Source organism: Cyanistes caeruleus, chromosome 5 (assembly GCF_971803275.1).
Source record: "Cyanistes caeruleus chromosome 5, bCyaCae1.hap1.1, whole genome shotgun sequence".
Classification (NCBI taxonomy): domain Eukaryota; kingdom Metazoa; phylum Chordata; class Aves; order Passeriformes; family Paridae; genus Cyanistes; species Cyanistes caeruleus.
Genome location: NC_141705.1, coordinates 28955212 through 28982326, shown reverse-complemented (window position 1 = coordinate 28982326; position 27115 = coordinate 28955212). Strand labels below are relative to the sequence as shown.

General features: G+C 35.4%; 1 protein-coding gene across 4 annotated transcripts in view; it reads right to left on the bottom strand.

Annotated features, from left to right (window-relative positions):
* Positions 1–13991: 13991 nt before the first annotated feature.
* Positions 13992–27115, bottom strand: part of TUSC3 (tumor suppressor candidate 3) — a 111071-nt gene continuing 97947 nt past the window's right edge. For all 4 annotated transcript variants that reach the window (XM_086888695.1, XM_086888698.1, XM_086888697.1 and 1 more), the window contains exons 8-10: positions 23949–24023; positions 21538–21628; positions 13992–14278 (exon numbers count right to left, since the gene is read on the bottom strand). In XM_086888695.1, the coding sequence (XP_086744821.1) occupies positions 14263–14278; positions 21538–21628; positions 23949–24023 (182 nt within the window). In that variant the 3' untranslated portion in view covers positions 13992–14262. The remainder of the gene's footprint in view (positions 14279–21537; positions 21629–23948; positions 24024–27115) is intronic.

The following is a 27115-nucleotide window of genomic DNA, read 5'->3' as shown; positions in this document are numbered from 1 at the left end:
ACCTATAATTTTTTAAAAGTTTTTCATTCATGCCAGGAAATGAATTTCAAGTCAAAAGGCAATGAAATGAATCCTGACAAAGCAATTAAACCTTTTTTTTTGATGGGTAAATCCCAAGGAATTTGATGAGAAGCAAATAAAAGTAGTTATGAATTGTAGCTTCATTCTCTTTACAGAATAAAAAGAATGCAAATTAAGAGGCTGATGCAGTCAGGAGCAAAACATCTCACAACATCATCAGAAGAGAAAATTATCTTCATTCTTCAAGTAGATTTAGCTCCTTTAAAAATCTATTTAAGCTTCATAGCTTTTCCCCCATTGCTTTACTGTTCCTCTGCGGATCAGTGAAAACATTAGAACTGATTTCTCCTCTTGACAGAAGTAGTAATGAAATGCAATTCTGATAATATCAGTGATTGACAAAACAGAAAAATCATGGAAGTATGGTAAAGATAGGGCCAAGTGCTCTTTCGTGTGGAAGCTCCTGAGTTACCTTACAAGTGATGCATGTGGACCTTATTCTGTCTGTCAAACAAGCACAGAGACCTTCAGGATCTAGCAGAGTTTAAATAAGACGATGTAATGATTTCATGGGGTGCAGACAAAGTGAAGCAGATGAAGTTTTTTTCAGTCAGAATATTTACATGCTTAGAAAATAAATGTCTGCAGTCTTTATTTACTTTAAAAAGTTCAAAGGGTGAAATGAGTGGCAGAATGTAGTTGAGGCTCATTGTATTTATATTATTTCAGAACAATCAAGATGGCAAATTCCAGATCCCTGGAACTTTACAGTAGTAAACACTTAGTCATAAATATTTTCACATACATCAAAATGTGCTCACACACCTCATGCACTGATTTTTGTGGCACTCTGAGGAAAAAAGAACACTGCAGCTATTTCCCCAGCATGCACTTACACACTGCATGCCACCAATCTTGACTGAGTGCAACCACAATAGTAACAGGTAAAAATAAACGTGAAACGAAACACTTTGTGGGGAAAAAAAAAAATCTATGGTCAATGATGTTTCATTATATTATTTGGGAAACAATACTTGTAAAGGCAAAGTAGAGCAGGTATTGCTGTGCAAACAGTGATCAGAGGGGAGAAAAGTCAAAAGGCAAAGACTTCTGGCAATAGAGTTCTACCACATCGGTCTCTACCAAATAATTATGCAGATTATTACTTTAAAACCATATTGATAAGACAACAAATGCAGATACTATTCCACCTGCTGTCAGCATGTAAAGAGATTTTTAGAATCAGATTTTATGAGCCTTTAAACTGTTTGAGTTTCTTTATGAAATGATCAGCAATTTTGCTCAAAGTTAACGTACAGAATGGAAGAAGGAAGATTATTCCTACCAGTAATATACATTTTATAAATGAGTAAGCAGAAAATGTTCTCAACAAGCATTTAAGGAAGCATTATAAACACATAAATAATCAAAATCCATTTACAATTTACATTTTATAATTATATAATTATATTTTATAATACAATTTAAATTTTATAATTTCTTTGAAATATATACACATATTGTAATTCTGTCTAGCAGTCAAATTTTGCAGCTGTGATTTTTTCCATAAAATATCTATGTGTAATTGCAAATGGTGGATAATTTAAACAATCTTTACAGTTTATTAGACACAGTTTAGTAACACTGCCACTGAATTCAGTAGATTTGATAAAATTCTAAGATATTGATTAGACTCTAGCAGTTAATGATATTTAATATGGAGGGGGTTCCATTTCTTTGATTTATCTTGTTTATTTTATTTCACATTATTTCACTTTATTGTCTTTTAAATTCTATTCTATTCTATTCTATTCTATTCTATTCTATTCTATTCTATTCTATTCTATTCTATTCTATTCTATTTTTCTGTTTTATTTTAGTGATTTAAGTGATCAATAGTTCCAAGTAGGCTCAGATTTTCACATCTAAACACCTTCCATTTTCCTTGGCCATATTACATCTTATCAGTTAAATGGGCAAACCACAACCATGACCTGCACATCTCTCTAGGATAGGTGCTACTACTTTTCATTCATTTTCTTGATGTTCAGAGAAAAAGCTAAAATCTTTTATTCCTTTAGACAAATTCGGGGCCTACCTTTCCTCAAGTTACAGAATCAATGAAGTTCATAGGATTCAATATGGGAAATGTTGCAAGGTTTTAAGTAGTATTTCATTATTTACTTCATTAAGATGAAATGTTTGGAGTTTAGTAAGCACTTAAATAAACTGCTCCCTAGAGAATTTATTGTGCTTTCGGACAGCAAGCTCCCCCATTCTGAGCAGACACACTTGGAGCTGTCTCCAGAGGCAGGAAATGCTGCAGGTAAGAAGGGGAGAGGTGGGGGAAGACATGGACACTCCTCCAGAAGCCCTCCAGACAGAGGAGCTGTGAGAGTGGTGTTCAGAAAAGGGTGTGCTCCCTGTACCCTCAGTGGTGATGTGCTCTCTCTTTCCTGTATCCCTCCATGTGCCAGCTGGGCCTGGTACGGTGGCTACTCTTTGATCCTTGAGAGAGCTCCAAATACTGGTGTCTACACCTGGTGCAGGCCAGGAAGTGGTCAAAGAGAGTGGATACCAAGTGGAGTGGCTATCCAGATTTGTGCTATATCCCTGCAGGGACTCATCCTGGACTTTGACAGGAGTAGGGGATGTCCACCTGGGTGACTTTGCAGAGAGCAGTACAACTGCAGGATGTCACCTATAGCTTCAGACTTCTCAGCAACTGAACTTTCTTTTATTTGCATTTATTTATAATTTAATTTTTATTCTCGCAAGTTTTTAATTTCATTGCAATGAAAAGAAAAAGGATGCAGGGGTTTAACATTTGGAGTTGCAAGGACAGTAGCATCCTTTAAAGTTGTTAGCATTTTCTCTTATCATTTTCCCTGTTAGCATAAAGGGAAAAGAAGGAATGGATTCAGCCACGGTACTGCTCAATAGTGTAGCTACATCTGTCATGCTAGCAGCCTGCACCAGTACAACATACTTCATGAGGAGTTACTTTGATGGACTGTGCCCCGTGACATTGGACAAGAGCAGTAATGGCAGACAGTAAGTCCATCAAAAGGATTCACGCTGAAAAAGCTGCGGACCTTGTCAGAGGGTGACCTATGTGTGACGGCATGACCATTAATTTTTCCTTTTGTAATTTTTTCCTCTTCGTTAGCAGATTAGTCTTAATTAAACACTAGCTGTTAGATCAAAGGGAGCTAGATCAAAGAAGGAAAAAGCCCAATACATTTATGCTAAAGTACTTGGCATGATACTTTCCGAAAAAGCATGTGAGAAAAGTGTTATCTGACCATACACTTGTAGCCAGAGCCTGAAAAATAGGAGCCTCCTCTTTATAGCTGGAGTACTGCAGATTTTCTGTTTGGGGTTTTTGGTGTTTTTTTTCAAGTCACACAAACACCTCTTCCAGCACTGTATCAAATAAAGGCATCCACTTATTGACAATCAACCTGGAAGTAGTGCCCAGCTTCAACAATAAATACAAAATAGTCTTGGCCATGCTACAAATAAGCATTACTAGTTTAGGAGGCAAGTGAATTCAAAGATGATTAAGTGGAAATCTGCTCCAAGTTTTAAGAAGGATTTGACAAGAGAAGCAATTTTCCTTTGAGCTTGTATTCAGCTTTGAATCTCACTAGAACAGAGTTTTCATTTCACAGGCAGTCACTCACTGCACACCCGAGCTTTAAAATTTAATGAATTCATCCTTTGCAGGAGGTTCTGGCAATAGCTCAGATATATTAGTAAGTGCAACGATGTCAATCAAAGAAAGAAAAAAGAAGTGCAAGCAGTGTCTTTCATTATCATGTTCATATTGATAGTTTCAAAGCTTCTGTGTTTTGAATTCTGGAACTGTTCTCCACTTTGAACAAAATATAACCATAAAAAATAAGGAAGCATATTAATTAATATAATTAGTATAATTAGGAAGATAATAGATCTATCTAATTATACAATAGTATATTAATGAATATACATATTTTAGGGAAAGTACTTTCATGTTAAAATAGCCAATGCAAATTTTAATTTGGCTGCTGTAAGAGGTAGCCACAGTCACACATGTAAAGATCAGCTTCTGTTAGGGTTCCTCTTAACACCTATGCTTGCACCACTAGGATTTACAAACATGCTGGGGGCAAGACCTGGGGTAACCTTATGAATAAAGTACATCTGAAGGAAATAGGCTCAGCTACCGGGAATAAAAGAGCAGGAGGAGGCACCTGAAGCTTTGCAGAGAGCAAGGAAGCCTAAGAGAGGTGGATGGTGTGGAAACTATGAGCAATAGTGTTCTGTGACAGAAGCTGTCCTCACTGCTGGAGAGGCTTTTCTGAAGGGCGGAGGATGTCCCAGCACTGCTGAGGGACTTCAGTCCAGTGGTGGGATGGTACTGCTGTGTTGCTTTCTGAAAATTGTTGGTGTATGAACATGCATATAGATATTTGTTTTAACGTTATCAAAAGACTCCTTGTATATCCTGTTGACTCAGACCTTTTTGTGTTATGCTGGGAACTGACAGGACAAAATAGAAGTCTCATTGTCAGAATTGCTGTATAGAACATGTGAAGCCATTTCAAGTGCTACATCTATTTGAGAGTCCTGATTTTCTTGATCAGAGATAGCTGAAATTGAGTTGTTTCTATTCTCTCCTTGAAGTTACAATGACAAAGGCCATGCAGTTTTTAAAGGCTGAGTTTTATGAAGATACTCTAAGAATGTGGAGCTGCAATGAAAATGGACCAACACATGAGTCATTTAATATAGTTATCTTTTCCATTGTATCCTTGCTCAATGGATGATTTTCTTAGATCCCACCAAAATATATGGTCTCTTGTGTTCTCCTTGGACAGGATGAGCTCTAACGTATCTGGGTTTTAGGTAGGTATCTTCTCTTCTGCATCTTAAGAGTGCCTTAAATGTCAGTCAGTGCTGTAGATACCCGGTTCCCTTTGCCTCTCCTCAGCCTGATGCCTGACAGTTTACCAGAGAAGAGGTGCAACACCCTTGGAGAGTGAGCCACATCCTTCACTCCTGGTGCTGTGTCTGGCTGGGAGCAAAGCAGCCTGTACCTTCCATCACAACACCTGTGCCATACAACTACATGCAGATGGAGGAGAAAACCAGTATGTCGATGCATTGGGGTTTTTCTATCTTTGTTTCGATCAGCTGTATTTATTTACAGTTACCTTTACCATCTTCTGGAGCTCACATCTGCTTGCAAATACTGGAAACTCATAACTTGTGTTTATAATTTGAAATTTTCCATGTTTTTATATTTCATGTTGCTTGATCTCTTTTCCTATAGTCTTGCATTGAAACTAATAACTGCAATAGAAGTATAGGAAACATAACTTGTAAATATAAAGTTACTTTCTATTATGAGACTTGTAAGCTTGATTTAATTTCTTTATCAGAAGCACTAAGTGCTCTTTTTCTTGCCATGACACTTTTTATCAGGACTTTGAAGATGATACTGATAATTAGCACAAACATGTGCCTGCTGGTAGCATGCATGAAAAGAACTCAGCCCAGCAGTCTCCTAAACTAAGCAGATTTGAAACCAATCAATTATTCCTAAGTAGGAAGACAATTACTTTGCATAAGAAAAGATTAATGTAAAATATAATTGTTGCTTTTATAAGCCAGGATTATTCATGATTTTGTATCTCATCAAGCTGTAATCCTAGTTACATAGAAGGTTACATGTCAGATCCACAAGCCAAATTTCTCCTATGGCTGCTCTGTTAAATTCAAATCATACACAACATCCTCTCTGTACAGAGTTTGTGCTGAATGAGCTCTTCCCAGACATTTCCTATCACCAGTACTCTGTAAAAACTTAATTTTGTGTTCTGTCTTGTAAAAATAGTGCAGTTGGGTTGTGCATGTTTTAGCACTGAGCACTGAATGCCAACAGTTCCTTACATCATACATACCTACATAACAGCTTTCTTTTATTATTTATGTTATTTAGGCGTGGACTTACCAGTTACTTACCTAAACACCAGATCCTGTTGACTGTAACTAACCTGTGGAACTTTAAGTAAAGGATTATCAATATATACAATGTCTGAATGCAGATAATATTTATGGGGAGAGTGAAACCTAATTCCATTATTTCTTCATAATGCAAACATTAGTTTGGGAAGTATGACAAGTAGACTCCAGGAAAGCTTCCACAGATATACTTGTTATTTAATTGCAGCTAGCATGTGATAATTGAGAGCTGGTGTGTATTAAGAGTACATTTTGTACCTGTAATTTATGTATAAACCCACTGAGATGAAAATACTATAAATCTAAATATTAGGTTTATTATAGAATATTTTATATCTAAATATTAGCTTTAAATATGGAGCAGTACTCTTGCTTTTAGAATTCCAACATTCTTGGGAGTATTGCTGCTTGCCTTGCCTTATCTGAAAATTGTGCTGAAAGCTAGTCTGTTTCAAGCCATTTTGTTATACATCTTCATTTATCTCTATTATCTTGCCTAGTTTTTTTGTCTTTATTAATACATGACACACTAGAGCACCTTTCAGCGCTGATTTATATTAGTGTCACAAAAATTGCAGCCTGCAAAAAGGAAATACCTTCCTTCAGGAGGATGATAAATATCTACTTAAGCTTGTAATGACAGTAAATGTTAATGTTTTCCTGAAATGAATCAGACAGAAGAGGTGCTTAAAGGAAGTGTGACCCAGAAAGCACAACCAAGTGAAAACAAAGTCTCTTAATGCACTTCTTAAGGTATCCCTCAGTGTGAATGACACTTGAAAGTACCAAGCCACTTCAGAAAGAAAAGTGATGATACTTGCACACTACTAGCAGTAGAGAGTCTCTTGAAGGAACAGTAAACTTGGAGGGCTTTTTAATATACCTAAGATTTGACAAGAAAGGAAGGCTGTGAAAGAAAGATCATTAAATTAAGGGATTTTAAGGAAAAACAGGTTTAATATGGCATAGTGGACACCTTGGTTTATTGTGCCATGCCTTGTAATACTATGCACCTCTTTTGAAGAGGTCTTAGTGATCAAAATGGGTTTTTTCAGTTTTTCATGAAACTAGATTTTATAATAAACACAGTCTCTAGAGGCATTCAAAATGTCCTTGAATACACAGGAAAAAAGATGTAGGTTATTTGTAGTTATATTTTATTCAGATTTCTCCTAGAAGGAATCTCTGTGGGGACAGAGGTCTTAGAACCTTATGATAGTTTGATATATAGCTATGTAGCCAGTTAAGACTAATTTTCTTGACCTTCTTAAGAATTGCCTCACCTGGCAACAGTATAAAATGTGAAAAAAACCTGTTTCTAGACCTGTGGTGGCTAGATTTCAGTCTTATCTGTCTGCCTTAATGACACATTATAGTGGCTTTGTTCACTGTCATAATGCACTGGCATGAATGCTTTCACTGTTTTGATTCTGTGAACGAAAATGCAGTCTTCAGATTTGCTGTAATGTGTGTGCCTGTGGTTTTTTGTTTGTTTTTGTTTTCTTTTATTGTTGTTTTGTTGTTGTTGTTGTTGTGAAACTAGTCTGGGGAAGGAGCTACAAGCCCAGCAGCAAATCTCCCTTTGAGGAAATCTGGTAAAATAGCTCTTGCAGGAGAGCTGGGCTAAAGGTTTTGACAGATGTGATTACAGAAAGGCTATAGGATTAAGTTGTACCATTACTGTCAGTAATGTCTTAACTTGAGGCATTTAAAATACTCATTAAAATTCCCACAACTTATAAAAATTCCTAAATAACTGAACTGTGAGGGTAAGTTTGAAATGAACCTACAATGGCTTCAGGACAGAGGAAGCATTATAAAGCAATGAACTGTGACTATATCCTGCTCTCCCTGAATTAAAAGTGCTGGCAAAATGCTTACTGTGCTCTTTCCACACATTTTCTGTATTCAAATTTTTGTCACATTCTATGTTAATCAGAAATCTTAGGTGCCAGTAATTGCAGTGTTTGCGTGAAAAATACTGTTTGCAAATTTTTATTTTTGCCAAGCTGTATTTGGTTATTCTGTTGTGCTTTAAGCCTGTCCTCCAGAAACAAATGGGTTGTGAACTGCAGGAAGGTCTCTGGACTGATGTGACTCTGTACAGCAGAGGCTGATGTTTAGCTTTGTTTCCTCTTGGTACTTTATAATATGCAAGCTGTGGTAAGGAAAGATCATTCTGCTTCAAAGTTCAGGGGCACTGGGCCAGCCCAGCCCTCTTCTGAGAGTTGCCTTCGAAGGAGACCAGCTGGAAGCTGGTAAGGAAAAGAGGTTGCTTGGGTCAGGCAGTCATGGGATATGTGTGTACAAGGGCAGGGAGCTTTGGCCTGGAGCTGGACACCTCTGAGTTAATGAAATTCTCTGAGAAGTCACAGAACAATCCAGTCGAGCTCTGTGGCTCTCACTTAAAAGTGGTGAGACAGAGATTGAAAAGCCTGGAGAAAACAGGGCCTCTAAACAGCAATTACCTGATGAGGATTTTAAGTGCCATCATAGTTGGGCCATCAACCAGCCATGGTTCTATCCAAGATGGAGGTGGAGGAAAGAATCGGTTAAATACAGCCAAGGAGAGTGAGAAATTATAGAAAAGCAAGGGCTGAAGGCTGCTCACCATCAGGTATGATTATTCCTAGCTTTGACTGCTTTGACTAGGGAAGACTTTTTATTGGCACAGATAGACACATCCAAACTCAGAACTGAGGTGATTAGATGTGCTGGTGGTAGATAGCCCTCTTGAGGGCAAAAACCACCTACAACCTTCTTCTAACACTAGCAATAACTTCTATTAGCTTTGACCAATGAAAATATTTTCATATAGATACATTTATCTAAATAATTAGATAAATAAAAAAGTAAATATTTTCACTAGCAATGGAGTCATTTAGCATGTTTACTTTCATTTTGCTAAATGACTCCATTGCTAATGAAAATACATACTATTACAAAACAAACTAAAACTGAACAGGACTCTATCAGCTTTTTAAACACAATGTAAGGCTTCCTGTTCTCTATTCTTAAAACCAAAGAATGAAACCCCTGCACCAAGTGCTACTGGAGGGGAAACAAATACTTAAGGCAGTGTGTGCTCTACAGCCTAGATAAACTCTTATTTTGCACTGTTTTTGCCTGAAGCACCGCTTGGTAATGACTTACCTTGAGGCTTTTTTTCTCTCTAGAGTAAGACTCCTGGAGCAAAAATGTAACTATTAGAAGATTAAAACAAACCTTTCCAACTTTGGAACTTCTAAGGCTTCTTCATTACTCTGTGTACTTGTGATGCATTTTTAAAATGCAAGGCAGAAAGGCTAAATACAAACCAGAAAAATATTCCCTATTACATTAAAGTACTTCTAGAGGGACCAGCACCGTGAAATGTTATTAAAGTTACTAATCTCAAAATACACAGACCTCTGTTAACCCACAGTAAAAACATTCCTTGAAAATACAGAATGATGCTTCTTTGGGCATACATTTATTGTGTTGCAAAAAGAAATTTGGGGTTGTTTATTCATGTCACCTATCTGGTGCATAGTATTATAGCTAACTGGGGTAAATGGTGAACAAGGAATTTAAATTTTTAGCAGAGGTAACATAAAATTATAAACAACTCCATAAAGCTCTGTTCTTCTGTCTCTATATGACAATGTCAAAGAAACAGACTTGAGTTGCTTGACCTACCTTTATGGACGACGGGAGTTCAGCTTGCCACATGACAGACAAGAAGCTCTGAACTTGAATAGCTCTTAGTGTATGTAGCATGTATCCATAATTCAGAGAAAAACATAGTGCTCCTGTTCATGCATAGACTGAGCATAGGGCAATGTCTGCTCTTGAATTTGAGATGTTCTAACAGGAAGGCTTTTCATTAAGAACTCCTAATGAAGCATTCTTTTGTGTGTGAATCTGGAAATAAAAGATAGGGGGCTCAAAATAATCTAGGAAAGAAATATAGGGGAGTAAAAAACCTCCAAAGCTTCAACAAGAGTCTAAATCTTCAGCTCACACTAGAGAATACACCTATATTACATTTTTCTCTTGAATATAGTGTTCAGTATTACCAAACATAGAGAGCAAAGAGCTCAAAGAATTACTCCCAGAGTTTCTAACATGTTCAAAGGACATTTAAAATCGTTTAACAATAAGGTCCTGAATTCACGTGTGACTCTGCCTGATGAGACACCTGCAATTATGTGGAGGTCACTTCCAGGTCCTTAACAGACCACTGAATCTTGTTAATGTCACTTAACATCACTGTGGAGAGATTTATTTAGCTTTTCTGAAGAATATCTGGAGTTAAATTTAATTAAAAAAAGAATAGTGATTTTTTTGGGTTTTTTTACACTTTCTTTGCAACTTCAATTGCAGGGTTTTTCTTCTATGAAGTTCCTATACTTTGATCCTTAAGTAGGGATTTATTTATTTAAAGTTTTTAGGTGTTCACTGCTGCAAACACGAACTAGTGAGAAGTGCCTTTAAGTTTTTTAGTACCATACTCCTGCTTATTTAGAATCTGAGTTCCTTTAAGAGGCAGTGCTTGCTTATCTCTGCCTGTACCTTGAACTGCTCAGTCTTTGGGATGTGTAGATCAGAACTAATTACAGAACTCAATAGGAATCCACAGAAATTTTGTGTTGTCCCTTTGTTACCCAAACCCCTCTACTGATGACACCAAACATCTCTTTGGCTGCCAGCACACACTGACAACTCAGTTAAAATATGCTCAGTTATGACTATGGCTTTTTTGTGAGTGTTAGCTGAAGAAGGTACGATTTATTTTTTTTTCCCCTCTAGATGTATTCCCAAGTTTTTACCCATCAAAACATCCCAGTTTTACCCATCAAAGTTTAAGAGTTTTCTCCCTCTCATCACAGTGCTGTGAGCTAATCTGTAACACAGGCTGCTCTGTGTATGCATTCTCTACACATCACTGATGAAGATGTATTCAAGTCGTCCCAGCACCAGTTTTCAGGAAGGCTGTACTTCTGACTTTACTGCTATAAAAAGTGACCATTGAGTCCTATCCTCTTGGTATCTTTTAATTGGTTTTCAAGTCATGAGAATGACATCTCTTCCAATTCCATATGAGGTTCTTTATTAAATCCTTACCAAGGGACTTTCACCCTTGTGCTTTTCAGACACCATTTTAGCCACCTACAAGCTTTGTGAACTTAAATTCTCCTTCATACATGTCCTATACCTTTTTCAGATGACTATGTTTATCTTAGCCCTCAGTAAGATTACTCTTTATTGCCAACTCGACCATCCCATCAGGACTGGAAATTGTTCACTGGTCTGTAGCTTAGCTTTCCCTCTAGACTCCTTTTTATAGGTGACAGCTGTGTTGGCAAGCTGTCAGTCCTCTGACACAGAGGCAATCTGTAATGATAGGTGAAGGCATCTTGCTCAGCAGCTCTGCAATCTCATATGTGATTTCTTTCAGAGCTCTTTGATAAATGCCATTTGGTCCCAAGATCTTACCAGCACCTAGCTTATCTGTTTAAAACAATTACACAGAATATGTCAGACCATGTTGACCCAAATCTTCTGGCCTAGTTGCTACAGAGAATTTGGCTTCTATGTCACAGTGTTTATCAATATCACTTATACTTCCGTCATCAACTCTCTCACTGGTTCCCTGCTTTGGGTGTATTTTAAGAAGTTTGTGCTACCATGATGAGTATAATTTTCAGATTTTTTTTTAAAATCTGTTGTTTACTTGACCTGTGTGCTGCTGTGGTTTTATTTCTTTTTGAATTGTGGCACATATTTTACCTGTGCTTCTTATGAATTATAAACAGCCACCAAGCTGTTTGTAGGTGTCTTGGTTTTTGCCTATTGTTGTCTGGGGGGAAGGGAGTAAGTTAGTTTGCATTATTAGCAAATATTATTTTACTATTATTATAATTAATTTTAAAATTACTTTTTAATTATAATTAAAGTAATTATAAAATTACTTTTATTTCTAATATACTCCACCTTATTTCAGATTTCACTTTGATTATCCTGTGTTGCAACAGCCTTTACCCTATAGTGCTGTTACAGAGTAGCTGTCCCATGAATACCTCTTGCACATTATGTTAGCACCTATGCACTACTCAAGCTGCTGCTTTTGATTTGAATACTATTTGAGATCTATTAGTTGTTCCAGCAGGCAGTCATGTGTCACTGGAATGCTTTATCTGATCATAAGCTGAAATATTTAGTCTCATTAGCATGAGGTCTTGAGATCTCTCACTATTACTTGCTGTCTGAAACTTGTAGTTGTTCTTCTTTCACTTTCCGGTCACTGTTGTCATCTTGATCAAGTAGCACAGTTCTAATACTTTTTTCAGAAAACAACTTCCAACCATGGAGACCTACTGCTCTGCTTCTTGTTTTATCCTGTAAGATGGCAGTGTTTTGCACTCTATGTAATCTTTCCCATACAGCCCCACTTTGTCACCTGCATATCCAACTGTGCCATCCTTAAGTCATTAGGCTGATAACTTTCTTACTGATTTATTTATTTTCCTACTAGGGCTTTGAATGCTTGTTATATCAGGGCTGTTGTTCAGTACCATACAATTTAATTTTTCCATCCCTTTCTCAAGCTTCTAGCAATGTCATAAAGCTCTTGCAAATTCTGTCCTGGCTTCCTTGCACTAGCTTGTGCCAGTCAACTGGAATCGTGGGCAAGCTGATCTGCCTTCCTGATTAACAGCTGAATCACCTCTGAAAAGGCTGAAACCCTCTTCACAGTCCTCATCAGTCTATAAACCAGGTGTTTTGAGGTTCAGTTTTTACTCAGCTTCTAATTTAATTATTGCTCTACAACCTTCTAGTGTTTGCAGTAGCGTAACTAGTAGGTCTTGCTCTGGTTTTTTGTGTAAGATATAAGCTGGTTTTCCTTTTTTTTTTTTTTTTTTTTTTTCCAAAATTGTTTCCCTGACTGTATGTCACTTCTTAACATCCCAATATTTCTGGAGCAGAAATAGGTAAAAGCATTAGATGAGTTTTGTCAAGTCTAGTCAATCTTATCATATTTAGAGTAATCTTTATATTATAAATGAAGAAATTCCTAATGCTACTGACATTGAATTGGTACTTGGAAAAGTAGCAGTTGGAAAACTAATAGTAGGGAGGAAAAGAAGTAGGGCTGAGGTAGAGTATCCTGTGATGATTCTTGTTTCCTGAGCCACTGAGAATATGCTATGCAGGTGTATACAATGATTTATGAATAATTCACATAATATGAGAATTTATAAGAATTATATAATTTATGAGAATAATATGAGAATGTTAACAGCCTAAAAGTGGCATTTTTAAATGGCATTACTAATTCCTATATAAGCTTTTCACAAAGCTCGGTGCACACATAAAACTGGCAATAGCTGTAACTCCAGTTCCAATGGACTAACCTGTACTGTATTACAAGCATCATTCTGGATAATACATTCCTCCTGTTGCTACTTCAGAAAATAAGCATGTTTTGGGTTATGAAATATTGTTGCCCCCCCACCCTCCCATTTTGTCACTAGACTCTGCTTAAAAGGATCTGAGTTCTGACTGATGTCAAGGAACAAGCCTTCTTGCCTTCAAGATTACACAATGAATTCCATTATAAATTGCATTCTTTGGCGTAAGAGAGAGATGAACTTGCAATGTATGTATTCTACACACTGCTGAGTCAGGAAAGGAACTCCAGGATGAAAATATGTAGAATATAATCTTATGTTAATGGCTCAGCATGTCAGAGGTGATCAGAGACTCTATATAAACACTCTGTTACAAAGAAATTGAGGGTAAGGTGTAGTCATTAAATGATACTTTCTATCAGGGTTTATCTCTTAATAGTAATTAAAGAACTGATGTTATTTTGTTCAGTTCAAAAACACATCTCAAAACAAACTTCAGGTAAAAAAATCTCAGAAATACCCTTTGGATCTATGTAATACACTTCGTAAGGAACACTTAAACAGAAGCCCATTATATTGAAATTTATTTAAATTCTTGTGCACACTATATTCATAACATTTTAGCACTTCCCAATGAGATATTTACTATATGGTTCTATAAATTACGCATTTATTGCATAAAACTGCATTCATTTCTCTATCACCATACTATATAAATTATCACAAAAAACAGATGAACCAACAAAAGATTCTTGAATACATGTAACATTGGTGGGCTGAAAATAGCAGTTATAGCTTATCTTCATGGTAAGCAGCTCTAAATGAATCCCGCTTGAATTCATTTAATTAAGAAGCTGAAAAGAAAGAAAACATTATTAAATGCTGAAAAATGCATATAAAGCATAGCACCAAAATTATTTGAAAAGAATAATAAACAAGGACTTCAAACATTAATTTGAAAAGTCATTTGACATTTGTGTAACAATCTCTTAAGTTTTTATATTCCATTTAGTGATTACTAAGCAAGCATGAAAGTTATCAAATAAAACATAAGTGATTGAACCTTAAATTTGCCTATTTAAAAAAATTAAAAAGCAAAACACTCTTCAAACATCTGTTCTCTTTAATCAAGTTCTGCATCTGCTTTTGCTACTTGAAGTGAGAAATCTCTCCCAGGGGATATTTCAGGTTTATTTAAAACCATCTTCTTTTACTGCTGAAGTGGCCCCAGGGCTGGGAGAGTGTAGAGCAATTGGCAAGACTCTGTAGTATTGCAGACTCTTAAATTTTTAGTATTTTAATAAATTAAGAAGCTTCCAATGGTATTTCTGTTCCTTTACACCTGGAATGAAACTTTATATTTCTAAAAAGTAGATATTTATTGTGTGTCACACCTTTCTAAATACTTTACCAAGTCCTGTAGACTGAGAAGTGGGAATGCAGAGAGAGAGAGAGAGAGACTTGTGCCTGACTATGGATTAACTACTAACACACAAGCAAAGAACTAGAGAATGGAAGTACTGCCTCTAGCTTTTCCCAGTAGGTCTTTCAACTCCTAGATATGCAGTGTGCACTAGCATACACGATGTAGCAATTTCACCAGTTTTTCCATTCATGGCATTAATTAATTAATCATTACAAAAGATAAATACAAGTGCCACAAGCTTAAAAGACTGTATCAGTATAAAGATGTTCAATGCTGCAAAAAGCTGACAAGCTCGTTAGGCAAGACATACAAACCAGAGGAAAACAGATGGCAACTGGCTGGGTGCTGGAGGGTGAAGGGATTAACGACAGGGAAAAGCTAGTGAGAACAACTTCTTGAAGAGATGAATTGTAGAAGGCTGAAGGGGGGAGTAAGAGAATGATGAGCACATGTAACTAAAAACATAACCCCGGTCTAGAACAGATGAGTAAGGCCACGTATAGGAAAGGATCTAAGAGGAAAAGAGAGAACACTAATAGTGAAAAAGTTTGGAGAGAAAAGTGGGAAGGGCTGAAGGTTTCAATAATCAGAGAGGTAGCATTGATAGTCTTAAGAGGTGTAAAACACTCAATGATGTAACAGCAAAGAAATACAGCAGCTGGATCAACATGGTACTACCACAGCTATTGATCTTTCTTTCTGTCTAGAAGGGAACTGCACCTTTAGCAGCTAAGAAACATGATACAGAATATAGATAAGAGAAACACTGAAACTTTTAAAACAAGTGTAAGAAAATTTAAGCAAAGAAAAACCCTAGGCTAGAAAGCTGAAACACATCAAGTTCCATCAGAATATGAGGGAAACTTTCTTATTTCAAGGGTGAGAGTAATGGAACAGGTTATCCAGAGAGGTTGTGGAGGCTCCTTCTGTCAAACCTGTCTGGAAGTGATCTTGTTCAACCTGCTATAAGTGAACCTACTTTAGAGGAGTGACTCATCTCTAGGAGCCACTTCAATCCCAACCATTCTTTCACTCAACTACAAAAAGCCAAAATGCCACAAAAGAAACATGGAGTAGCCACAAAGAAGGAGATGGAGGGTAGGCAGTTTCTAACAAATCAAGAATAATAAACTGGACAACATCTGCTGAGATACATCTGCAGACAGACAAAATAAATCATGTTCCCTTTTGCAAAACAGGGTGAAGTAGGACAGGAAAGCCTGGATAAACTGTGCCCCTCCAGACATAAACTAGATGGGAATGAACAGAAACAGGTAAAAGTAAATGGTGAACCATAAGACTTAGAGGGAAGGCATGCAAGCAAAAAGAGGCATTTTTAGTGGTTATAATCACAGAAGGAATGGTCCTGCTGGGAGAAGAGCATCCAAACTGTTTGCCACAGTAGGAAGCACATCCTTCCTAAGAGACCTGCTACAGGAAAAGACATTTAGAATGCTGATCTCACATTTTTTAAAGGATTAGAAACCAGCACTGATGTTGACACTTCCCATAGAGAAGAATATGGAAGTTTGTGAATTTTCATGAATTCAGCATGCTGCTAGATGGTTTAAATGAACAGAGGGAGACTGTAATGTGTTGCCTTCCACTTCCACAGGCGGCTTCTTTCCTGAAGAAAATCCTGTTTAGCTACATTAACAGGGGTAGTATAGAAAATATTATATGTAAGGGCTTTGTTCTGACAACTGTGCTTTGTTGTTTTCCTGTCTTTTAAAATAATCCTGATTTCTGGTGTTTCAAAGAAAGTAGCCAATTTTGCTGGACACAACAGATCAAATTGTGAACCCTGGTATTTATCAGAAGTAGGTTTACCAATTCATAAACTTAAGGTGAGTCAATTTAATTGTGCATGAAATATCTAAAAAGCTGTTAGTAGTGTGCTCATGTTTATTAATAAACTTAATTTCATATGTCTGTAAACACTATTTGTTTTATGTACTAATATTTTTTCCAGTATATTCCCAAGAAATAACTGTTTTATTCACTTGCATTTAATTTCAGTTTCAATATTATACAGGATTTCTTTACTGAAACTAATTTAATTACAACAAGGGTAGATGTATATACAGTGAATGTGAGGATTTTTCAAGCTCTGGGGCATCTGGCAATTTGTGTGTCCTGTTGCATTGACTGTCCTTCCCCAAGCAATAAATGAATACTTTATGTCTGACTTAACATTTATGGGTTTTTGATGAAAATAAGGCATCTTTTATTTATCATGCTTTGCACAGCTTAGTTCATTTTCTCTGCTAGCCAATAAAGAATATGTATTTTCCATTCCATCAATACATAGTTCAGAAGGCTGATTATTTTTTATTGTTTAACTAAAAAAATTTCACATTACTCTTGTAAATAATACTGGAATATAATGGCTATGAAAGATAATTGGATAATGAAACATTCAACTACAGGGCAGGTTCTAAAAAAATTCAAAAGATACTTAACGAAAAATTATGAAATCATAGAATTTTTGGGTGTTCATTTCATTTAAATTGAGATTAAAACAACAAATGATAAAATATAGGCTTGAAAGAACAATTTAAAGTGTTAAGAGTAATGAAACTGTGCTAGAAGTTTCATTCAGAAAACAAAGCAGAAAAAACACTGTAGGGCAGTTAATTGCAGCTAAAGCTAAAAGAAGATAAAACCAAGAATTTTTTTATATACCAGTAAAGCATGGATAAAATTTTTTCCTGTGTCCTCTTGAATCTGTGTTACAAATATTTACATGTCTAAAATCCCATGCTCATGTATTGATATAATCTGTTCTTAGCATCCTCTTTCATATTCTGTATGCTTTTTGGGCTGAAACTGCCTAAGGTGTGGTTTCTAGAGAGCCAAGCTCTTTCCTGACTAGCAAAGTAAACTTAAGAGTTCATGGTTTTGGCTTATAGTGAAGAATAGTCTCTATGTCATTCCCATGTGTATGAGTTGACAGATGAAATTCTGTGTTAATATAATGACATTTTATGGCTCAGTCACTGAGTATCTGATATTTAATATATGATTTATTCACTTTAAATACTAGGGTAAGAATTCTTCCAAAAAACATTGTCTAAGATATGTCAACAAACTTTTCTTATCCAGAAAGAATTATAAAGAGAAAACACTGAACAGTATAAAACAAAATTATTACATAATCTTTCAGTAGTTAATGATATCAATTAAAGTGTAAAGTTTTAGCAAAATGAAAAAATTCATCTTATTCCCATAAAAAAGGTGGATTAGTACAGCCATGAAAAAGTCCTGCTATGGCAAAAAAAGAGATTTGCTGCATGTGAGCCCATCCATCATGATGTGTTCACTCAGTGAGTAACCTACATATGACCCCCACTTTGGATCACCTTTCCCATTTCAATGTTATACTCTATAAGACTATTTTACTAGCATATTAACTAAACAATTTTTTGCCCAACCCTAGCCTTCAAGAAGAAAATCCTGTGAAAGAAATAATCAAATCAGAGTTGAAAATGTCTGAAGTGGATTGCAAAGAGTCTGTCAAAATTATTGTCCCTTACTATATACATGCCCTCTAAAGAGCACCTTATAGACCACATTAGAAAAAGAAATAATTGTCTTTCTCCAGTTTTTGACTCTGACTTTATGTTTATTCACCTCTGTTTTGATTTATCTTTGCTACATGGAGGTCACTGCAGAAAAGAATTGTGTTACTGTTTCACTTTTTACCAATGCATGGCTCGCAAAGGACTGACTTGGTTGTTCTGTGCCAGAGAACAGAAACCATTTAGGATATTTGAATTTTTCTCTTTTTTAAGTAGGATAGTGAAGTTGATGCTTGAGGTCATGCATATAACATTAAAGCAATTTCAGTTTTCTTTAACTGTTGCTTTAGGCAGGCCAACATAATGTTACTTTTTTCCTGACAGATCATTAGTATGCATTGTTGTTAGTATTGTTAAAGGCAAAGCTTTACTAGCCTGAGGACAATTCATCATGTAAAGACTGATAGTTTCAAGGTGAAATCTACAACCAATGAAAGGAAAAGGATAGACATATTTCACATCTTAAGATACTGCACTGGGATCAATTGATGAAGCGTGGAACTTCTTGGAAGATCTCAAGGAATTCAGACAAAAAGATTAATGTATTTTAGCATTTATGACTGAAGTTTAAAATGCAGGATACTAAATTAAAAGGGGAAAGAGAAAATAACAGTTTATATACTTGGTCCTCCCTAATGTTTTGCATTAAAATTCATAAGAACTATCCACAAAAAAAAAAAAGAGACTTCTCTAAGAAACGCTACGGGCTCATGATGAAGATGACACGTAAAGACCACTGAAGTGTCAAAGAATCAATAGTATGTTTTTTCAAAATAACAGAAAATTGGGTCAGAGCTACCCAAGAGACCAATAGAAACATGAAAGATTTAACACTGGAAAGGATCAGATAAGTAAATTAAACATTTGTGAAATTAGTAAATGAAATTTGATAATAGCAGAGCAAAAGGATCAGCTCTAGTGATGGTTTCCAATAATTCCGCCTTGAGGATTTATGATTGAATGATTAATTTATTACCACAAAAACTTGGAACAATCTAGGACAGACCAACTAAGCCCAAAAGATCTTGCTTTATCATGCAGAAGCAGTAACTTTATAAAAAAAACAAAACAAGAAAACTGCGTAACACTGCTATCAAATGTTTCTTATGTATTTAGGCATACACACAGTTCATTTCTTTATGAGTTTATTTGATTTGAAAGTTGTGGTATTGAGTCTACTTAGCTCCTAAGACAGGATTTGGTTTATGGATCTAATAATTTCTTCATGGTAACAAAATGATGTGGCACTACTTCATTTTATCAGGATTGTGATGAATTATTCTTTTCAGCATTGTCATGGATTTATTTCTTTTTTAACCAGCTTCAGCATACTAACAAGTACACTTACTTTTGATATGCATCACCTATCAAACTAAATTTTTTTTAAATTGAATTTTTAAAAGAATTCTGCATTCTAGCCCCAAATCTTGCTTGGATAATAAAAGGTAAGTATGAAATCTACATAGGCCTCCAACTTCTAGAGACTCCTATTAAAAGATATCTAATATTTTTAAAAAAATCTAGATTAATTGTGGGGAGAACAAAACAGAAAAAATCTACTCCATCTAGTATTTACAGTAAACAGATTAGCAAGAAAACAGGGAGAAACCCTACATGACTTAAATTAAGATTCCCAAAGCTTATAATACCTGATGCTACAAGATATAGTCAGTGATTAGGTTTGCACTAACACCAATGGTATCATGTTGGCATGCAAACTCACAGAGCATACTAATGCTCACAATGCTGTTCAGCACCTGACATCCTAGGTACCAGACAGCAGCCAAAAACACCTATTGCAAACATTCACAATTGCAATGCAAGGTCTGGCATAGATATAACAGGTGATATAAACATTCCTAAGGCACATTAAAAATGAAACTAATACAACTGTCAGGTTCTCTTTAGTAACTGACAAATTGCATGGCAAGGAACATGCCGCCACTAACCGCCTTCTCCATTTAATAAACTTGTTATGAGAAGATGGGAGCTCAGACCACGGGTTGTCATTCTTTGGCAATGCTTCTCAGATGAGCTTTGAGCTGCAGATTAAGCTCATAAATCCTGCTTCTTTAAAGTTTAAGACTTAAGCAGTTAATGGAAGGTAAGAATACCTTACACTTAGGAAATCTGGATCCTGCCTTTCACCCCAAGTCAATCAAGCTAGAAGTAATCTTCAGAGAGGATGCTGAAAAGCAGGACAGGCTACCCCAACTGGCAAACTATTAATTTCATACTGATGAAATTTTGAAGTATGATGCTACTGGGCCCTTTACAGACCTCTTTCCTTAGCAGAAATTACTAAAAAGCAGGAGCATACCTTGTGCATATATTTCAATGGGAGAGTTTCCTTGTCTTCAGTATAGTGCTATTAAATAACAGAACTAATCTGAAGCAACATAAATGTCATTTAAATAGCCTAAAGAGACCAACCTCTATAAAAATGAAAATAATTCTGAAGTCTTAGAGCAAAAACTAATAGAAAATTTGTAAGGTAATAGCTGAAATGTTACATCTAAGTTGTCCTTGCAAGGCTGAATTCTTTTTTGTGGAATATAACACAGAATACAAAAATGGTTGTTTTACTAATCACGCGGTCTAATCAAAGAAATTTACTTTTTCACTGGTCAGAAAAATTGCAATTGTTCAACTGACAGGTGTATGTATAATTTAGAAAACCTATAATCCTGTCTCTCCTCCATGGTGTGGCTGACAAAAGAAAGGGATACCTTTAGTGAAGTCAAATCTTATCACAGTACAGTGCTTTTTTGTTTTATGCCTTGTCTAATGTACATCATATATACAAAAATAAATAGCTAATAAAGCCTTACAGACCAAAGCATGTTTTCTTTTTGCATTTTTCAGGGGGCAGTGTATACGTCACACATCTGTGCTCAAACACTTTTAACTGGTCTGCTCTAGCAGTCATGCTAACAATAGCATTCCACACCTTTTTGGTTTGTTTAAATTAATCACCATTCTTCCTCCTTCTACCAGCTTCCATTGACTTCAGCGGTAAAGATTAAAGATTGTTTAGCTGAAAGCAATTCTTAAACTTCTACAAAGCTATTGCAATCTATAGGAAGAGAATTTAAAGACAGATTACCTGTATGGGTAGCCATGGTATTTGGAGCGAAATATTGACAGCAGGAAGCTGAAGAAAAAGACCACAAGACCAAGGCCAACCAGACATATTACTGGAAAAAAAAATAACTTTGTTTATTAGCACATAAAAGATTTAAAACTGCAATCCCTACAAAGAATATTATTTATGTCAATCATTTATTGAGAATTTTGACACAGTTAATATAAAACGTTACTGCCTTGACTGCCGAAACCCACTATCTTCTGACAGGATTTCAAACAGATATGGAAATAATACTTATGGTTATTAGGGAAAAATAACCTGTCAGGGCAAATGTAGTTTCAAGAAAAAGCAGAAATTTGAAAGTCAAATGTATGTGGATGCAAACAACTTACTTCTGATAATGTATTTAATAACCCATTAAATTATACATATCAAATAATTTCATTTCAGGTATTTTCTTGCTCTTTTTGGAAAAAAAAAATTACATTTAGAAAAATGTCCCTTGACTAATGGAATCATGTTCTCTCTAGCCAACCATCTATGGCTGAAGTAGCAGTAAAGGCAGTTTAGTAACTACTTTATCTAGTTATTAATGGCTAAAAATGTCACTGTTCTAAGTTTCAAGGCTGGCAGTCAAACCACTTTTTACTCTTAGCTCACTAGCAATATAAATCTTCAGGTTCTGAAGGTAAACAACAATGATACAGATCTTCTGATACCATCCAGGTGAAAGTGCTTTGCATCTATCAGAAAGAACGAATTCACAAAGTAAATGCTGAAATTAACAAATAATATTTGGAACATCTTTTGGCATCCTGTGGAATGACAGCATTAAAAAAATCTTGATTGTGATAGCCCACTCTATTGCATGTAAATACATTTTTTAAAAAGGGGGACATTTTACAAACTGAGATGCAGCTCATATGCATTAGATAATGCTTTGATTCTAGTGAGCTACTTTGATTTTAAGAACTCCTCTTCTTATACTCTTCCTACTTTACCCAACCCTTTGCTATTTAATTGCAATATTCATGCATCTAAAGTGTGCTGCCTTTGAGTGAAGGATGAGAAAACATGAAGCCGAGGAAACTGACAATGATGCATTTTTTCATTAAAACTGACCATGTGGAAAGTGACACATGTCAACTGGAATATAAAATTTCTACAGTTATTTTGAGAAAACTAGCCATGTACAAAACTAATAAACACACTTCATTATAAAGAAATCACCACTCACAAATATGATTTCCAAGCATGGATGAATAAATTGGAAGCATGAACAGTGCAAGGCAGATACACAGAAAGTATTCACATAATGGCCACAAAGAGCTAAGAGCCTGAACTTTTACTGCAGTCCACTGATATTTCACTGTGCCTGTGTTCTCAGGCCCAGATCTAGGACCATATTCCAATTAAACTTATGTCACTGTATCCTTTCACACCACTCTTAAAGCTAATTACTGTAGAAGGTATTCAGAATCAATGACACATCTATAACTTGCTGAAGTCAATCCCTCAATCCCTCAAATCACTATAGATTAGAGAGATCTCTGGCCATTCAACCAGTTATTATGAAGAGTTCTAGAAACCTTTTAAAGAAAATATTGGCCAGTTTTATGTAAAATACTGTGTATTATAGGGAAGCTAAAGAACTGATCTTGAAAGAGGAGGCAGTGTAGGAAATCTGTTATCTTCCAGAGACCTACAATGGCTTATATCAGAAAAATAAGTCAGGGGATATAAAAGGTGCAAAGGCAGATTGGCATATTTATTTCAACCTATATCACATTCAGTAAAACCTTTGTTGTTTGACATAACAGTGAGGAAGTTTGATTCTGGATAAAACACTTTCATATTGTGTGTTTATGTGATTCATTGACATAAAAAAATCTCACAAATATTCTGAGTAACAGCAAAATTCAGAAAAACATAAAAATTGCACTTCAAGCTAAATATCTTTAGACATTACAGATTAGGATATGTTCTGTATTACACCTGCTGGTCTCCTTCTTCCTCTGGAGACATGATACTGGAGAGAGTACCAAATAAAAGAATTTTCATACTCTTTTGGATGTTGTCATCTTAAATGCATACATTTATTTTGAAAACAATGTTTTGAAACTCTTGTTCATTATATCACTGATTTCTGATATAATTCAAGAGCCAAAAAGCATTTATGAAATGTAGTAGAGTTACTGAGTCAAGCTGTATCTTGGCTGAGAATGCTTCAAGTATTTTTTTACTGTTACTACTTCATGTGACTGCAGTTTTATCAACAGATTTTTAATACTCTCCTCTTTTCCAAACAACTAAAGGTAAATATTGGTTTAAGGTAAAGACCTTCTGAAAACTTCATCAGATATTCACTTGTAATTTCGCAGGGTCTTTTAATTGTCTAAGCATTACCTTAGCTATAAAGTACAACTTACTTCTCCTTTTTCCAACATCTCCTTTGGATGTAGCAGCTTCATTCAGGAGTACCATTCCCATGGTGATAGCAGCATCTGTATTGCCATTGTCAAGGAAAGCAACAGATGTGTGGATACCTCAGAAAGCCACAATGGTACATCTATGAACTACAGCTTTTCAAGTTCACAAAACGGAAGAAGGTATTTACATATAAAAACTGCACATTGATACACTCACCTTTGGCAAAAATGTGTAGGATTTTTCTTTGTGCATTCTGGATTTTAAAAGAAATAAAAGACAGTTCAAGAAGCTTTAAAGGACAAGCCATCAAATAGGACACAAATTTTGGACAGTTATGGAAATAGCCACTTCCCAGTATTTGAAAATATTCTGTATATTGGTAGCAAAGGATTTTTAAAAAATGAAAACTGTAAGATCCAGAAATCATTCTCTGCAATTACACAGAATTCACTGGTTATTTGATACAAACTGAAGCAGTTGGACTGGTTTATCTTCCTCTGCATTTAAATAAGACATTAACTCCCTCTTTAGTGTCATATTGCTTAATAGTTAAGCAGAGAAACATCTCAGAGGCAAAGTCCTCAGTCACTTTCAGTGTTTTGTTGTCTCATTATAACTGTTACAAATGTGAACAAGTACTAACAATAAAACAATTTCACTAATCTAGCAAGTTCTTAAGCCATTCTCTTGATTGTTTATTTGAAACTGTATAGACAAAAAGGAATGGTTACTACTGTGCATAACATCTGTTCTGAAGCCGAGGCAAGCCTGAATGCCACTCTGAAGCAGGTGTGAATCATGAGAGCCATAAGTCACAAATGTAGGAAACACAAACTTTAACACACTTTACAGATAGTCAAATAAGGTTGGAGTTTTCAACATTATGTAACCCATGATGACTACAAATTTCAAGAATAAGCAGATACTTCAAATGTGCTAGATCCTTAAGTAATATCTGCATCTTGAAACATTACACTTGTACTAATCATAATATATTAATATTTTTCATTTTAGGATTGTTCAAAGACATCTGGAATTTTCATTGTAAGATTTTAATTAAGCTGAGCTTGAACAAAAGGATTTAGAACTGTCAATGCTAACAGACTCACACTTCATCAGAGATGAGTAGCCTGATTCAGGTTTGACTTGCAAATTTTATAGACACAAACTGAGAAAAGTCAAATGAAGAATAATAACATTTTAAAAAGTAAACATCAATGGTGAAAGATGGCAGAAGCAAATAGGCAACATGAAGAAATACAATTTTTAATGTCACCTTTTTGATGCAGCCATCTACCTATAGTCTAAAATTAAGCTCTAATTAAAAACATGCTAGTAGCTCAAATGAAATTCCTCACACATGTACAAGCTGCAAAGCATAGAGCCAGTCTATGAATAATTGGTCATATTCAAGTCTTCCAAAAGCTTATGACTGCATTTGACAAAATATATTAAAAAGAAAAAGAAACAAAATATTGTGAAAAAAATTAATCTTGGAATCCACGATACAAAAAATGCTTTCTAAAAATTTTACTTGTTAAGATTCAGATTCATGTGCATATGAGACTGGGAATCTCCTGTTCTACTGCTATGCTTCCAGTAGGGAAGAAGAAATGGGGAGAATGTAATGAGAAATTCATTAAATTCTTTATTTTCCAGTGTTACAAAAGCATAAAGATGCATTAATTGAGGCAGCCGTCACATAAAAAGGGTGAGAAAAAAATTTCCACATATATTTCTACCCTGTTGAAGAAAAACCTCTAAGGTAGCATTATCTAACAACTTTGTTTTACCAATTCTCATTTAGATTTATAGTAGTAATTTTCTGCTGAGTTTAACAGTCATGGGGAGGAAAAAAAAACGGTCCCAAGATGTAAAGGTAACTCACCAGGTCCCCTTTGGGAAGTGCTACTTTTTGCAAAGGTTTTGAAATGCCTTGTAAATGTTTTTTTTCTTTGCTTGATTATCTCATGCAGTACATAATGCAGCTCTTTCCTATTTCCCTTACCTGGCTGCTTCTGAGAAACAAACCAACCAACCACGCACTAAAAAGCCATTTGGGAGACATCCCTTCTGTAACACAGTTCTTATTTTCTTAGCAGAACAATAGTTTAATTCACTTTTCTTACCATCAGGAACAACAATATCACAAAAGTAAGTTGTTTGCTCTGCAACTGAGAATTATACATCTGTAACCACCTGAATTGTGCTGGGATTTTTTTCCCAGTCTTTTGGAGCTTCACATCATTACCCCTAAAGCTTCCCTCACCCTGTCACTATTTTTACTTGAGTTGTTGCTTTCTAACTTTAGTCATCATTGCAGAGCTTTCAGCCTCATTGGCTGCCTTTTACCTTCAGTGGTATCAGCTTCATAGCCACACTAACTCTGTGCATGGTACTTGCCTCAGCTCTCTGATGCTAAAATAAAAATTCAACCTGAGGTGTCATTTCAATACAGTAATTAGCTTTTTACCACAGAATATATAGCTTGTTACTATTTTTTACTCATTTCAAACATTCTATGTTATGCCTTTACACTATTTTGATATTCTACCATATAAAGCAAGAGTCCCAGCTCTGAAAACAATCTTTTACAGTATCACTCTAACAGTGAAGAACGTAAAACTTTAGTAAGTAGTTACTTGGACAGTTTTTCATCTGCAAAAAATGATGCATCAAAAGATGTACTTATTTTCCCAATTCCTCTTTATCTACCTCACTATGCATTATGAAACTATTTTGAAAAGATGAGGGGAATGTGGCACTCAGATAAGCCATGGCAAGCAAATGGTTTAAATTCAGACGTTCATGTTTTCTGATAAATTTATTTCTCTATTGATTTTTTTTGTGTAAATCCTGTTATATACCTTCTCAAATTATTACACATTTACATATGAAACTTCTGCTTTTCCTTTTCCCAGCTGATACATGTTTTCATAAAAATTGAAAACATATCTACATAAGGCTTTTGAAAAGGTTTTGAATTTTGATACAGGAAGAACAACAGTTTTAAAGTAGTATGATAAAGACAGCAATCATCACAATTTATAAGCTCATACAGAAAATGAATAAAGCATTCAGCCCTGAAAAAATCAAGATGCTTTATCAGAAGGAGGGAAAAAAAAAAAGACCACCAAATCCAAAACAAAACAAAAAATATCAGATC